Here is a 16118-nt window from a genome sequence, read left to right as displayed (position 1 = left end):
CCAAATTAATATGTCGAAATCCTAATCTCCCAAGTGATGGTATTAGGAGGTGGGGCCTGGGATTAAGTCATGAGGTGGAGCCCTACTAGATAGGATTAGTGTCCTTATAAAAGAGGAGAGAGAGAGAGGGAGGAGAGAGAGGAGAGAGAGAGAGAGAGAGAGAGAGAGAGAGAGAGAGAGAGAGAGAGAGAGAACAAACACGTGCAGTCTAGCCCAGAGCCTATGCCCCTTCCACCAGGCAAGGAAACAGAAGGCTCTGCTTATGAGCCAGAATGTGGGTCCTAACCAAAAACTGAATCTATAAGCACATTGATCTTGGACTTCCTATTATTCAGAACATTGAGAAACAAATTTCTTGAATTTGTGTTTGTGTTTGTGCTTGTGTGGTGCTGGGATTGACTACAAGGCCTTGTATGTGCTAGCAAGCAACCTACCACTGAGCTACATCCTCAGCCCCAGTTTCTTTCTTTCTTTTTAATTTTTTTTTTAGTTGTAGTTGGACAAAATACCTTTATTTTATTTATTTCTTTTTATGCAGTGCTGAGGATCGAACCCAGCGCCTCGCACATACTAGGCAAGCACACAACTGCTGAGCCACAACCCCAGCCCCTCAGCCCCAGTTTCTGTTGTTTAAATAACCACCCAGTTTGAGCTATTTTGCTATAGCAGCCTGGTCAGGCTAAGATAGCATACCTAGGTCTCATTTCCTAAATTGATTTACAGTTGCACTTTGTTTCCTATCCTTGGAAGGGCTAGAAAAATGAACATCCCAGGGGTAAAGATTGCTGCAGCCTGTAACTGGTCTGTGGAGTAAACTGTATTGCTATAAAGAGCCCCAGAGGCTTGAGAAGATGGAAAGAAGGAATCAGTCAGTCATCCAACAAGTCTTTATTTTTTCCACTTGGTTACTTCTCCAGAGCTGGTACCCTCTGAGATCTGGAGCAAGGTTACTCACAGTGCAGAAGGGTGCCCTTGGGTGCTATGCCATTGCTTTCCTCCAGACTGGGTCTGAGCTCAGGGCAGGATCAGGCACTTGAGAGCCCTCCACCTCGCTTGGGTGGCACAGATGGTGGTGCCTCTCACAGGGCTCTGGAAGGTGGAGGTATAGGTGAGCCCACTTCAGGCCTATGAAGAATGAAGGGACTTCTCCATAAGGCCAAGCAGAAGCATGAAGAAAATGAACCTCAACAGCAGCACTACATGTCCTTTAAAAGAGACATCATGAGAGGGGAGCCCAGCTGCTTTCTGGGACCAGCTCCTTGGGGTTTTCACGGAGAATGGTGTTTTACTACCATCATCCTCAGAGTCAAGAAAGGCTCAGGGTTTGGGTACCTTCCTGAGATTTTGTAGTTGAGCCCTGAGATAAATCTGGGTTGCCCTGGAAATCGTGTTGAGATGAATGGTGATTAGTTCTCTGGGGTAGATATGAGGGGTTGCAATTCAGTGTGAGCCCGTCTGTCTGTACGGGGTGGTTGGAACTCAGAATGTTCTGGAAACAGCCAAGCTCTCCAGATGTACTCTGCAAATGCAGGGCATGGAGTATATGGTGGGGGTGGGGGTTTTTGAATCAGATGGAGTTCTTTGTCTCCTCCTGTCTCCTCTTTCTTTGGTGCTTCCTGGGCACCCAGGGTATCTTCTGAGGTCATAGAGCAAAGCAGAGAGTGTTGGGGCTCCACAGAAAGTAGATGGGTAAGTGGCAGGCAGTTATGTAGGTAGGGGCAGCCTTCTTGGCCTCTGATTTGTCCCCACATATTCTCTCTTTCAGAGGTTTCAACTGACATGCCTGATCATCGCTGTAGCCTCCTCTCAGGATACATGCATGGAAACAGGAATCACCTGGGTCTTTGTTCACCTTCGAGTGGGTCATCCAGCACTCACTGATGCATAGGGTGGAGCAGGGAGCCTGCCAGGATGCTGAGAATCTGACTGAGGTCAGAACCAGACTTTTCCCAGCTCTTCATCTTGCCAGTGCTTAGGCAGGGCCTGGGTGGAGGATTATCTTGGAATCACCCTCTTGCCAGCCCCAGGAAAAGGAGAGACCACTGGAACAGCAGCTGGGAACTTCTCTGATTGCTTCCCTTATGACAGCAGAGCACTTTATGTCCATGACATAAATGAGAAGATTGAATGCTCACAAAGAGCATTTTCGGGAAGAACAACACACCTGGGCTTGTGTCTCAGTCTGTGCCAGCTCCTATCTTTAAGGTCAGAGATTTGAAGGCTCCTCTATTACCCATCTGGGGCCACTAGGGGAGGCAGAGGAGGGGCCAGTGGGGACACCTGAAGCCTGGCCTCCCATTCTTGCTGATTCAGCTTCCTGGAACCCTAAGTGCTCACTAATGGGGCATCCCTTCCCACTGTCATGCAGGGGGTACCCCAGATCCCACAGCCCACTTCCCCAAACCCAGGCCTGAAGGGCGGTTGGCACCTGGGCTGGTGGAGGGTGGCAGGGGTCAGGGGCTGGGTTCCTGGGGCAGCTGGGCTGCATATAGGGCCAAAGTGTGGTGCAGGAACTGGTATTGCTCCGCAGTCTGGATCATTCCTCCTCTGCAGGAAGAAACAGACCATGATCGAAGGAGGGACAAGGAGCCTGCTGAATGGCTGGGGTCAAACATCTCCCTGGTCTTACTGGGAAAGTCCTGTCTTTCTCCCTCCCGCTGTGTTAATTTTACTACTTTCTATTCCTCCTTGAGGCCCCTCAAGCTTCCCCTCAAGAGAGGGAGGCTGGGTACTAAGGGGGAAGTACCCTACATTGACACTTGGTCTTCTCTGATCCATTTAGCTCCTGAGCAAAACCAAACTTCTGATTTCCTCAGGTTGGGTCAGGAATATCCCTGAGCCACAAGTTTTCCTTTCTAATAATCCTAAAAGTAAAAATAGTAATTCTGTGCATTTGTATAGCAGTTCCCGCTTTCCAAAATACTTTCATATAAATTCATATAAATTTTCATATAAATTAACCTATTCCTTTCAATAGCACTCTGAGGATGAAGGAATGGGCCCAGAGAAATTTAGAGACAGCTCAGTAAGATGCAAGTGGGAATTTGGACACTGCTTCTCAATCTCTAAATCCAGTAAGCATCGGGACTTGCCCATGGCCACCTCATATCTAGAATCAACTGTATCTTTTTTTTTTTTTTTTCAAGCTCTCCCAAATAGGCATTTGGAAGAGGCTGGGGAATGCACGAGAAATTGAAGGGTCCTGGGAAGTCCATAGGGTGGCATATTTAATTCCAGGCCCCAAGCTAAAATTCCAAATAGAGATTCATTCCTGGATGTTAGCTGCAAAATAAACAGCTCTTAAGCCAAAGGGATCCTTTCCTTTCTTGAAAGAGTGCTTGATGGTGATTGTCTAGTGGTGCTGATGCCCAAGGGCCCTGGCCACTCATTAGCATGACTAGTCTTGTTTATCATGCACCCACCTGTCTAGCCGCAGTTGGCACACAATGCCCAGAATGTCCACTTCCCCTCGGGCCTTCAGCTGTTGGCAGCCAATTCGGGTGGCTATGAAGCAGCCTGTCCGGCCAATCCCTGCACTGGATATAACCAGAGAGAAGACGGGGAGGTCACAGGAGGGAAGAAGCAAGGGAGTAAGGTGAACAGGAAATGTGGGAGCCGGGTCCCAAATCTATGGACAAAAATGGGACCTGCTGGGTGTGGTGGTGCATGACTGTATTCCCAGTGACTCTGGAGGCTGAGGCAGGAGGATTGCAAGTTCAAAGCCAGCCTCAGCAACTTAGCAAGGCCCTAAGCAACTCAGTGAGATCCTGTCTCTAAATAAAATATTAAAAAGGGCTGGGGATGTGGCTCAGTGGTTGAGTGTCCCTGGGTTCAATCCCTGGTTCCAAACAAAAAAAAATGACCTGAAGGTGCTGTATTTGTGGGGCAGGATTCTGAGGATGGAACGCTATACCCCAGCTTCCAGCACCTCTGGAGGAGTTTGCCTCTCTTTGCATTGGGGGAGATGAACCCAACGTCTCCTGCATGCTAAGCATGCGCTCTACCACTGAACCATGCCCCAGCCCTGAGCCTGCACTGCTCCTCAGCCTCACTCCAGGCCTAGTCCAGGTCACCTTCCGGTTCCTGTGGACATTGCAATGATCTCTTTTCTGCATAACAATCTACAACAGTTTCCAACTGACGGTGCCCCACTGTGGGCTGGCTGCCCCCTCAGGCCCTCCTTATCTGAATATGACTTCCTCCCAGTTTATACTCAGCCTCCACAGCTCCCTAGGCCTGCTCCCTCTACGCCTCCCTCCATTCCATCCACAGTCCTCTTCTCTCTGCTGTGCGCTATCTTGCCCTTTATTTCAAAACCCTCTCCTTCCTTCTTGAACAACTCTTGCATGACCCCTGATAGAAACCACTAATGACACCCAGCACCTATATCCAGGGGTCACCTGTGGGTGAGCCCAGGAGGCCCCTCTAATTTATACTTTTTTGCCTGGATGTTGTTTTATTTCGGATGTCCACTCCCCAGTGGTCTCCTTGCTTTATCTGTCCCCTGTGTCACCCCCCACCCACTCCTACTTTCATTCTGTAGCCAAAGAATCCTTTTAAAATAGCAAATCTGAGCCAGGCTGGGTGGTGCATGCCTGGAACCTCAGCAAGTTTGGAAGACTGAGGCAGGAATATCACAAATGTGAGGCCAGCCTGGGCAGCTTAGCAAGACCCTTAGAAGACCATGCCTCAAAAATAAAATAGAAAGGGCTGGTGATGTAGCTTGGTGGCAGAGCACTGGCCAGCATGTGGAAGGCGTTGGATTCAATCCCCAGTACCCAAACAAACAGAACCAAAAAGCCTCAAAGAAATAAAATGACAAATCCAAGGTCTTGGGTTCTATCCTTGGCACCTAAATAAATAAACAATAAAATAAACCCAAGTGTTTTAGTCAGCCCTCTAAGGCTGCTCTTCACGTGGCCTTCACTTGCCTTCTGGAATCATCTCCCATCATTATTCCCACACGTAATGGCCCACCCTCTCACCCTCCCACCCTGCAGCCAGTAATGGACCAAGTTTTAAATTTCTTCTCTCGGCCTTTGCGTGTGCTGTTCCGTCTGCTTGGAATGCTTCCCCTGTCCCTTCTCACTTGATCATTTCCCTTACAGGTCCTAGGGTAGCTTAGCTGTCCTTCTTCTTGGAAAACCTCTGGTTAAAGTCTGAGTTAGGCAACCTGACTCTGCACTGCCCATCAGAGCTCTCACAGCATCGTGTTGTGTTTAGTTGTTTAATCTGCCATCATTCCCACCAGGCCCTAAAACTGTTAGGGAAGAATCCAAACTATTTCGGTTACTGTTACCTACTTAGAGTCTAACATTGTGCCTGACAATAAGAGGTTTTCTATAAATACATGTTGAATGATCCCCTAACAGCAGGGATTGTACATGTTTCCTTTTAATAGCCAACTAGGAGCTTCCCGATATTCTGACGCCTCTCTGCATTGTGCCTGGGTGTGCAGAGATGTCTGGGTTCTGCGGGAAGGAGGTAGTAAGAGCAGAACACTTGCTGAATGACACAGATTCCTGTCCAAGTAAGAACTAGGCCTGCCTGATGCTCTTCTGCTCCGACCCCCTTCCCAGACCCAGTGGGAGGGAGGGGAGCATGGGATCCAGTCCACGGTGGAAGCAGCGGTCCCCCACCTGCAGTGGACCACGATGGGCCCGGTGTTGGCAGCTGTCTCTGGGCTGTCCTCCACCTCAGCCACCAGGCGCAGCAGGGGCCCGGCTGATTCCGGCGTCTGGTGGTCAGGCCAGGCTGAGAAGAGGATGTGTTTAACTGAACGGCGTTCCTCCTGGTGCTGGGATAGAGACAAGGCGTAAGGACGGGGGCTGGGAGAGGGGCACTGCCCACCTTCTGTGGCGTTAGAGGAGGGCAGGGGCTACAATAACCCTGTGGGGGAGTCGTCAGCTCAGAGCGGGCAGGGCTGACTCTTCCAGCTCATCATCCCGCCACGCTAAACCCAGTGAAGGAGCATCATCCTGGGACAGGGAAAGACCCACGTTCAAGGCTTGACTCTGCCTCTGACTAGCACATAACCCCGTTTTCTTTGCCTAAAAAGTGGGAACGGTGATATATTGGTTTACTTCCTGGGATGCTTGGAAAATAATGAATCAACAAAGAAATGTTTTGAAAAATGGAAAACACTATGCAATCATAGAAAACCTTTCTAAAGCACTTTCACGTGGACTGTTACACATCTCTTCCAACCTCCTCTCATTCCTTCAGCGCACTCTGGATCCTTCCTCTCCTTGCTGGACCACTCAGCAGGGGTAGAGTGGCTTCCTGTCCATTCCTATATGATTTGTTCCCTCTGTGCTATTAGACTAGGGGCTCCCTGAGGTCAGTGCCCAAGTCTCTCTTCTGTGGATCAAACGCCTCTTTTAGATGTGGGCTCAAGATTTGGATGAGCAAGCTTGGCTCCCAGCAAAGGTTGGGCCTGAGGCCCAGAGATGCTGGGGGTGGTCCAACTTCCCTGGGGTGGTACCTGGATGGTGAGCTGCCGCACAGTGTATTCTGGGCATTCTTTGGTATCCTGGATGCGTATCTGGAAGGGTCCATAGGTTTCCTCTTTTGTGGGCCAGTAGTGGACACATTTCTAGAAGGGAGGGAGCTAGGAGTCAGAAGGGGGGTGTCTATCAGCTGCAGCAGGGGTTGGGGAAGCTCTGAGGGGGCTGGTATCACCCTGCATATCCCATCTCCTCTGGGGAGGTCAGCAACTGGGACTTGGCTCTCCTGAGTTTGACCCTGCAGGCCAAGTATTCGTCCCATCTCATATTTTGGCCAAGACCCCGCTACCTGGAGAATAGCTCAGACAAGAGCCAGGGTTGCCTGTCAGTGTTCTTAGCTCCCAGGGAGCCTGTGGTGCCAAGCTGCCTGCATGGGGGTGTGTGAGTGTGTTGGGGCAGGATGTAGCCCTTTTGGGGGTTCACCAAGGACTGTGGCTCTGCCGCCTACCTCCTTGCCCTCTCGGAGCTGAGTGAGCATGACAATAAGGCACACTTCTTCTTGCCACACCATCTCCCAGAAGTCTGACACGGTGTTGGGCATGGGACCCTGGGTCGCGATATAGACCTTCTCCTGCCCATCGTAGCCCTGGGGAGGTGGGAGCACAGGGAGGCAGTGAGATCCGAGTGCCAGGGAAAGCCCAGGCTCTGCAGGTGCTGGATCAGGCTGAAGCCAGTGAACACACGCACGTGTACAAGCACACACACTCTCAGAAGCCACAGGGTGGAAAGGACAAGGTCTTTTTGTTGTTGTTTTTTAATTGAACCCAGGGCCTGGTACAGGCCAGACAAGTGCTCTACCACTGAGCCACATCCCCAGCCCAGGACATGGGTTCTGGAGTGAGGAACATGTGAGTTCAAATCCCTGTTCTGATGTTTCCTAGTTATGCTATTATAAGCAAGTTACCTAGCTTCTGTAAGTCCCAGCTTCCTATCTGTAAACTGGGCATACTGATATCTCTCTTGCAGGAATGTAGTGTGGATTAAAGTTAATACAATATACTAAGAGTCTGGCATATAATGGGTGCTATATAAAAGTTTGTTCCCTTCCTCCCTTGCTGCTTTCTTCTAGCACAAAATACCAAAATTGTTCATTGATTGTGAATTAATGTTTCACTTTTATATGTCACTCTTATATATTTAGCAGTGAAATGTAGCACCCTCTCTCAGGCCTGTCTCTGTCCCCTTCAGGATCCTCAGTTTCCTGTTCCTCAAGGTGATGGTGAAATCCAGCCCACTGTTCTGCTAGTTTTGCCTGACTAGTGGAAGACCTTGGGTCTGCACTGCTTTTCTGACAACAGCTATTCGGCCTGCAGCCTCAACTGCTGTCATACCCATGTTGGCCACTAGAGGGGGCTGCTTCTATTTCTACTTAGGGTGGACAGAGGTGAGAAGTTGGGGTAGAGAGCCCACCTTGCTTTTAGGTTCCTATTACTTGGACATTAATCCAACCATTTCCACAAAGGAGGGGATGTTTGGGAAAAGCACATGGGTGGGGGTTCTTCCGTATTTGCATTGGCCTCTCCCATGAATATCTGGGGGGAGCCTGGGCGGTTGGTGGGGGTGGGTGGGTGGGTGGGGTGTTACTATTTGTGTTGGTCTCTCCCATGAAGATTTCAGGAGTCATTAGCCTTTAAGAAGCTAATGGCTAGGTTCAGCAATGTTCATTTTCCTGCCAGGTTTAGAGACTTGACATACACAGGGTGATAAGGTGGTTTAAGGAAATTTGGCATCTCTTCTTTTCAGAAAAATTTTAGCATGTTTTCTAGGTTGGTGACTTTGGGTCTGTTTAGTGTCCATCCAGCCTGGCAGGGCTGTGACAGCAATGAGTCAGAGCAGACAGGGACATCAACGCCCCTGACCTACCAGCCACAGCTGGGAGATACCATCTGACATCTTCAAACACAATCCCATCACACTACCGTTGCGCCGGTACTGCAGCCCGGCTACTCACTCGGATGTAGTTGGCATTGATGTAATCTCCATCCTCCTGGCTCTGCACCCGACCGAGACAGACACGGCTCTGAGGATCTAGGAAGTAAAAATCAGTGGCGGTCAGAGGTCAAAAGGTGACCAACTAATACAGACTCTAACTGACTCAGAGAAAAGACTTGTGACTGTCACAGTCCTTTATATATAGCAAGTAGCCCAATGCCCACTGGATTATTTTATATGTAGATAATAGGCAACCACAGAATAATTTTGAGCGGGAGATTGATATCAATTTCCAGCCATAACTTGGGAAGGCTAACTGAGTGGTACTGTGTGGGATAGACTAGAGAGGAAAGGGCACGGAGCTGCAAAGATCACACAGGAAGTTCTTGTAACGATCTACTCTTGAGATCAGTGAGGGTGCAGAACAGGAAAATACCAGTAAAATTGGAAAAAGAAGTGCTGTAGAGAAAGAGTGTCTTTTCAGTGATGGATATGGGGTCCAGAGGAGTGACTTGCCCAAGATCACTTGGTGGTTAAGTGGGACTCGGACTCAGATTTCATTCAGCTACTAGATCCTGTGGTTTCTCCTCTAGGGGATGGGATTTCTCCAAATCAAATCCAAACGAGGATAAAGAAGCAGGCCTATGAGGAAAGGAGAGGGGATACTCCCCTCCAGAGCCAGCCTGGCTATGAACAGAGGAGGCCCAGAGGCCAGGGAAATCTCAGGCAAGGGGACTGTCCCCTCTCTGGTGGCTGCAGGGCTGGTCAGAATTAGGAAAGGACTAAACTCACATCCTCTCCACTTGGCGGAGCACTCCCAGCCTCTGAACCCATCTCAGCTGGCAGAGGCGCAGGAGGAGGAAGGGAGTACCAGCAGGAGGTAACCCCAGTGTGGAGTCACTGCAGGGGGCAGCCTGATGGGGCTGCTCTCAGGGCGGGGGTGGGGGGGGGGAGAGGCTCAGAGGCCTCTGCAGAGCAGGAGGTGCTAGCCCTGGTTTGTCAGCCCAGCGTCCCCCATCCCAACCTGCCCAGCAATCTCTCTGTCCTGCCTCCATGTGTGTTTCTCAAAGCCCTCTGTGTCTTGGGGTATCCTCCCAGAAACCTCTGCTGCTGTGAAGCCTCCCTACATGGGAGGAAGATGAGGAAGTTTTGGTACAGGGAGCTGTGTGACCTTGGGCAAGCTATGTAATCCTCTGTCCCTCGGTTTCCTCATTTGCAAAATGGGCATACTAATACCATCATGCCAGCTTCACAGGGACACTGGGAGAAATGAATGAACCAAAAGGGTGGAGGGCAGTACCTGGCCCACAGTAGGCATTTGCAAATTTTATCATCGCTGCTGCTGCGATTATTGCCCCTTCTTTCCCTCATCAGGGAAAGAATATTTCCAAGTTCTCTTGTCCTTCCTTCACCCAGGCTGTGCATCTTGCCTTCTGAAGCTTGCCAGTCCTGGGCAGAGTGCCTACCTCCCTCCATCCCCACTGCCGCTCTTACTTGGCAAGATGGTCTTGTACCGGTCCTTGGAGGCATGACCAGGGATATCCAGGTCTTCGGGGTTGACGAAGTTTGAGGGGATCTTCTGGCAGGGGAAGAAATGAGTGAACAGCTGCTCCCTTTCCCAGCATGCTTTTCTCCCCTTCCTCCCTTTCCTACTAGTGCTGGACCCTGGCCATCCCTTCTTAGCAGGCTAGGGTGGAAAGTAAAAGAGGAGACATGGGGGCAACCTCCTTTCCTGAGCCCCCAGGGTGCAAAGAGTGCCCAGGGTGTCCATGACGGACTGAGGCCAGCTGAGCACCTCTAATACAGAGGACAGACTGATGCAGAAGGGACCCCAAGTTCTTACCAAGAATTCCTCCTCCAGTTGCTTGGGGCTGGGTGGCTGGTGCTGCAGGGCCCAGCAGGTCAGGGGGTGTCCAGCTGTGCGCAGAAAGTGTAGGGTGACCTCCCGGGGTGTGTTCACGGAGCAGATGGGCTCCACGGTGCCCAGGGAGCGCACATCCAGCATCAGAGCCACATTGGAGCCCCGCCTAACGAGCACCCAATAAAAACCGTTTATGTTACAGTTATTATTGTATAGGGTACATTTGAGGAGGCGGCTCCTCGTCAGTGCTCCAGAGGCCTAGTGCATTCGAGGGTTCAGGGCCCTGCTGCATGCTTTTGTCCCTTTGTCAGCCAGATAAGGGAACACGGAAACAACTGCTCTTCCCCGCTGCCACCTCTTCTCCTTCTCAACCTGGCCCCCAGGCTCACACCTACACGCAACCTCTCCCCAGGGACAGCCAGCCAAACCTAGGATTCAAGGTGCAGGCTCAGGGTTGACATGAAACTCTGTGCCCCAGAAACACAAAGAACATGCAAAGGATATGCAAATTAGTATGATCGGGTTTTCTTTCCAGATTGGAGTCCAAAGTAGAGGGTCTCTGGACTCAGCTACCAGAACTGGAGGGGCAGATGGAGGGGGGGGGAGAAGCGAGCCGGGGCCCAGGGCTGGGAAGACCCTCTCCACAGGGAAGATCTCACCTCTCCTGTAGCCGCACATGCTTCTTGGCTGGTGCTTTGGCAGGTGGAGGTTGGGTCATCTTGGCTGCCCCTAAAGATGAGGTCGGCCGCAGTGCTCTGGAGCGCCCCCCACGGGCCTGGACCATGCTGGGGTGGGGCACTGGCCCAAGGGAGGCTCACTCGGCCATGGCCATGACGTCTGCCTGGAAGACAAGGCCCTGCAGCTGCTGGCCTCAGCCTGTCTGGCCAGAAGGAGGCTCCCAAACCCTGTTCCTCAAGAGGTGGCCTCATTTTCAGCCCGAGGACAGGATCTCTTTGGTGGGATCCAGGGCACAGGCCACAGTCTGACTGAGGTTGGAGTAAGGAAAAGATAAAGGGTGGAGTCCTGGATGAAGATAGGAAAGAATCCAGAGGGAGAAGAAGGAGGGAGACCAAAGCGCACAGGGCTCTAAGCTGGGGTCCCGGTGAGAGGAGGCCAGGGAGAAAGGTCAATGGTGGGAACCACACAGAAGGAAGGGACAAAGCTCTCAGAAGCCACCCCTGACTCTAACCAGTGGGACTGCTCCTGAATGAGAAAGCGCACGCCTCTGGCAGTGTTGGAGGCCGTTGGAGACCCAGACCCACCGGGCTGCTGGCCCCTCACATGGTCCTCTCGGAACCGCTGGTAGGTCCACTCCCAAGATAATTTCTGGCTTCTGGGGTCCCCGTCCAGGGAGGTTAGCCTGGGGGTGTTTCCTTCCTCCTCCTGCCCTTCCCCCATCTCCCGCCTCTGTAACCGTCACAGGAAATGGCCTCACCAAGCCCTTGAGCGACAGTGCATGGTGAGGCGACAGCTAGGGGCATGAGTGGGGGCATGGAGGTGATGAAGCCACCTCTTCTGGGGGCAGTCCCCATCTCTCAGAGCCAGGGTCTCAGGTGCTGAGACAGCAGGGTCTAAGTTGCTAAGCCCACAGGGATGGAGGTGAGGGGACAGCGTGGGCCCTTGCAGGTGCGGGTGGTGGAGAGGGCTTCTCCTGCAGCAGGGGGGCTCTTTCACTCAGTTCTCTGCGCTCCCTGTGGCTTCCCTGCCCTCCTGGCTTCAGGGACATCAGGTGTATGGACACCCACTCCCCAGCCGGCACCGAGGGCCCACTCGCCCTCCCACATACCCCCTTCCCCGGGCTGTCCCCACCCTGGGGCACAGCACTCCTGCTCCCTGCTTCAGGTACTTACTGAAGCAGCTGTGTTCCCCAGGCTGCCTCTTGCCAGCTGTCTATCTGTCTGTCGGTCTGTCTTTGAGGACTGAGAAGGATTCAGGAAGCCAGTTTCCTCCCTCGGCCCCTCCTCGCTTCCACCCACGCACACCCCGGCTTGCTCGTGCCGCCCTCCCGCGCCTGTGCAGCTGCCACCAGGGGTCGGTGCCTCCTGCCTGTGCCCCTAGAGGCTTCGTGCGATGTCTTGGCACCTTTGCCAGGGGCCAAGGTCCTGTTCCCGGGAACAGGTGAGGGGCTGGGCCTTCCTTGAGCACCAGGTTCCTCTGGCTTCTAAACCCTCTTCCCTCCTGCCACACTGCTCCTGTGGGTCCTTGTCACGTCCCATTTCTGTCTGCTTTCTGGGCAGAGCTCAGCTGGCCCCTTGCTCCATGCCATCTCACAAAGAACCCCAGGTGGCTCCTCGTCCACCTGACCATGCCAGAGGCTTATTTCCACTCCTGTGCCTCTGCCCAGGGGCCCTCTCCCTGGAAGCCCTTGCTGTTTCATGCCTTGGAACCTCATGGCCAAGAACAGGCTGCAGCTTCCTAGAGCAGATGTGGCACAGACCTGGGGTGGGAAGCAGGGGGCAGGAGTCCTTGCTGCATGTGGGAAAGGAGGGCCCCTGGCTGGGCCAGAAGGGCTTCCTCAGGCTCTGAGCCCTGCCCAGCTCTCCGCTCCCTTGGCCTGCACATAGGCCAGCCACCCGGGGAGTGGACCGTAGAGCTGAGTTGGAGGAGAGTCTGGGGCTTCCCCTAGGTCCCCTGCCCCCTCTGGGCCTCCTCCCAGAACCTGACATCCTTTCAGAAGACTTACGAATCATCGACAGGCTCTGGCCCTCCTGCCAGGGGACTCCCATGTCCTCTTCACTACTGGGGCACCTGTGTGCCTGGGGCTTGGGGAGCAGCCCCCAAATCCAAGATGCCAGGGCCCTCCGCCCCTGCCTGGCTCCTCTGGCTGGCCCCTGGAGGCCTGCAGCCCAGCCGCCCCGCGGTTCATGCTGCTGCGTCTCCTTAGACCTTGTAACATTCCCAACATCCTTCCTGGCCCCAGCACGCTCCCTCCGCATTCCCTCTCTTCCTCCCACTTCTCTGATTCAGCTGTCAAACGGTGACAGCAAAGAAGACATGATGTACAATAGGCACAGGGGAGGGCACACAGGGGGCGGCAGGGGGCTTCAGCTGACCCTCACAGGAGAACGTTTGAGGTGAAGAACAAGAGTGACCCTTTGGGCTCAGGAGGCCTCCTGCTACCTTCCTTTGCCCTTGGGAGGTGAAGACTCTTTTCTGAGCCTCTCCTTGGCTAACTGATCCTGGGTCCATCTTCCCTGTAGTTGGTGTTCCTCTAAGAATGTGGGGGGGGGGTCGCCCAAGGAAGGGGGCTAGGTGGAGCTGGGAAGTATTTGGCTGCAGGGCCAGCGTGAGGTGGCAGGAGCAGGAGCCTGGGAATCCCTAGGTCGCTGTGGGCAATGATCTGAGGCTGGCCTCTGCCTTGACCTCCCCATGTGGGTCAGTGTTTCTTCTGGTCAGTGGTGTGGGCCCTGGAGTAAAGGAGGGGGCAGGAGGGGATTGGAAAGAGGGCCCCCGCTCTGGGCCGACTGTTGATTATGATCAAGAACAGGAAGCTAGGATACCACAGGGGTGGGGGAGGAGGAAGTGGGCCAAGTCTCCCCTCCACTGGCTTGCCCAGTGCCCCCGGGTTTCCATGCCTGAGCCCTGTTGGCTCTGAGCACATCCCTGACCCCTCAGAGGCTAGGGCCGGCAGAGGTCCAAGTGGTTCAAGGAAGCCAGGAGTCTGGAGATGAGGAAGGGGGTTGATACAAGGGGTGGGTGTAGTGCTGGACATTGAGCAAGACCCCGGGGCCCTCCCAGTTTCCTTTGGGAGGTGGAGGGGAGAATCACTTCTGGCCTCCTACCCACTCCCTCTCTCTTCCTTTGCTTAGAAACGCCTGGACATCCATGGAGCATGTGGCTCGAGACCCAACCACAGGCCTCTGATGGACAAGATGCTGCCCCAGCCCCTCCCCAGCCTGGCCTGGGAGCCTAGTCCACCCTCTGCGCCCCCCCGCCCCCTGGTGTGAGCTTTGCCCCATCTTGAGGCTCCTAAAGTGACTGTCTCTTCACTGCAGACCTTCCCATGCCTGGGGTGGAGCTCTCCCGGGTGGCTTTCCAAATTTCATCACTGAAATTTCTTATTTGTTTTCCTGGGTTGGGATTGAGTTTCCAGCTACCTTCTGCCCCGGAGAATGTGTATACTAATAGCTGGGAGCCGGAAGACCTGCATGTCATGAGTAAACTAGGGCCCAGTGCTGTGTGACCTTGGGCAAGTTACGAAGGCTCCCTGTGTCTCCGACTCCTCCTCAGCTTCCTCCCTTCCCAGGGGGATGATAATAGGGATAATAACCCCATGTGGGCAGATGAAGGGAGACCTGTGAAGTGCTTTTGTTCACAGGAGAGCTCAGGAGTCAGCAGAAGCAAGAGAAGCTGGTGAGGGAAGTGGGCCAGGGAGCCACACTGGGTGGGGGAGAGCTGTGTGGGGGGAGGCCATGGAGGCTACGCCTTGCCCCTCACCAGCCTTACATCCTCCAGGGAGAAGGTGTCAGCGCAGCTCAGGGAGGCTCTGCAGGGAGTCGCTCATAGCAGCCAGAGAGGACAGGGAGGAACTGGCCAGGCTCTCGGGCCAGGCTGGGGAGGGGCTGATGCAGGGCGAGGACACGTGTCTCGTCCCATCTGAGACTTGTGGTCCGTCTGGCTGCACACACAGTTACCACTTGGCTCTCCAGTCTGTCTCCTCCAGTCACTCCTGATTCCTGGGGCTGTGAACCGTGACTCCCATGCTCAGTGTGAGAGCCCCTGGGGGACGGGATACACCAGCAACTCCCAGAAACCCCTGTTCTATAAAATCCAAGGGGGCATCTTGGGGAAGGGTCAGCTGCTGGGGGCCAGGACTGCTGGGCCTCACACCTGTCCTGTTCCTCTCCTTAGCTGCCCTACTAGCTCCTCTCTGGACAAGCCCTTAGATCCTAGGTGGCTCTTCCTGAGGAAGCCGACTTGTTCTGCCCTGACTCGGCGGGCCCAGGCTTGTCCTGGGGCGTTGGGGAGACAGACACCGAGGTCTTGGAGCAGGAGGCAGGGATACACCAGACACACGGTGAGTGGGGCAGAGGAGTGCTGGGCGGCCCCCTGGGCTAGCCTCCAGGGAGGCCCACAGGGCATGTCCCAGGCTGCCCCTCTGTGCCAGCCACCTCAAATGCCATCGCCCACTCCAACCCCGTTTCCCTCCTGCTACCATTTGAGTGCCCTGCTGGTACAGGGGACTTTTCCATACCCTTCAGCCCTGGCTGAGAGGATGAGCTCAGCATGGAGGAAACCAGGGCCAGCCTGCTGGGAGTTCCAGGAAAGACCCCAATTCCTCTCCTGTCGCTGGGACCCTGGCAGGAGAACGTTAGGGCAGAGGAAAGTCCCTCCCTGTCTCCAAGCTCAGAGTCAGAGAAATGGACATCTGCTCTACAGCGTGGCCCTTTCCTCCCAGGGGCTCTCCTGTCGGCCTCCCCCTGGGTGTTGTTTCTGGACACCCCCTCGTGTGTCCATTCAGACAGGCGTGAGCTCCCTCCTGATACACCTGTGCACACTTGAACACACACTGTTGGGGCACACCCCTGCCCAGGCCCCCAGCCCCTGCTGTCTCTCCACAGCTGCACCTAGGCCTCCCCCTTCCCCGGCGACCTTCCCCAGAACGTGGGAGGGACAGTGGGCGACTTGTCCTCTCCTGCCTGGTGATTATCTTCCTCCAGCGTGGGGGATGCCCAAGGCCTGGCTTCGGGTTGTGGGAGAGCAGAGGAGGGGCCGGAAGAGCTGCCTGGGACAGCTGCAGGGAGAGACAAGGCCAATTCACATTTGGGAGCCCAGACAGCAGGACCTGCCACTGGCCCTCTTCTGCCTCTTGACTGACT

The 16118-nt window shown here is 53.9% G+C and overlaps 1 protein-coding gene across 10 annotated transcripts; it reads right to left on the bottom strand.

The window, feature by feature from the left end:
• Window positions 1-872: 872 nt before the first annotated feature.
• Ptpn7 (protein tyrosine phosphatase non-receptor type 7) lies at window positions 873-12243 on the bottom strand. Of its 10 annotated transcripts, none has more exons than XM_027945596.2 (11): window positions 12150-12242; window positions 10959-11140; window positions 10282-10465; window positions 9933-10017; window positions 8458-8534; window positions 6955-7092; window positions 6485-6595; window positions 5640-5797; window positions 3423-3536; window positions 2429-2547; window positions 873-1089 (listed from the first exon to the last, which is right to left on the bottom strand). In XM_027945596.2, the coding sequence occupies exons 2-10, from the start codon at window positions 11081-11083 to the stop codon at window positions 2454-2456; spliced, it is 1086 nt and encodes a 361-aa protein (XP_027801397.1). In that variant the 5' UTR covers window positions 11084-11140; window positions 12150-12242; the 3' UTR covers window positions 873-1089; window positions 2429-2453. The 10 variants fall into 10 exon arrangements, with proteins under 10 accessions (XP_027801397.1, XP_027801394.1, XP_027801400.1 ...); XM_027945597.2 differs by lacking the exon at window positions 873-1089 and adding an exon at window positions 1899-1983; XM_027945593.2 differs by lacking the exon at window positions 2429-2547 and having other exon boundaries at window positions 873-1983.
• Window positions 12244-16118: the final 3875 nt, after the last annotated feature.

Source organism: Marmota flaviventris, chromosome 12 (assembly GCF_047511675.1).
Source record: "Marmota flaviventris isolate mMarFla1 chromosome 12, mMarFla1.hap1, whole genome shotgun sequence".
Lineage (NCBI taxonomy): Eukaryota > Metazoa > Chordata > Mammalia > Rodentia > Sciuridae > Marmota > Marmota flaviventris.
The sequence above is the reverse complement of the archived record's forward strand: the minus strand, read 5'-3'. Positions and strand labels throughout refer to the sequence as shown.

Coding starts and splice junctions, on each gene's coding strand:
- Ptpn7 (XM_027945593.2), bottom strand. CDS start 11,083: ATGGTCCAGGCCCGTGGGGGGCGCTCCAGAGCACTGCGGCCGACCTCA. Junction 8,535..9,932: donor GTACAAGACCATCTTGCCAA/GTAAGAGCGGCA, acceptor TTTACTTCCTAG/ATCCTCAGAGCCGTGTCTGT. Junction 5,798..6,484: donor TGCGGCAGCTCACCATCCAG/GTACCACCCCAG, acceptor TCTCTATCCCAG/CACCAGGAGGAACGCCGTTC.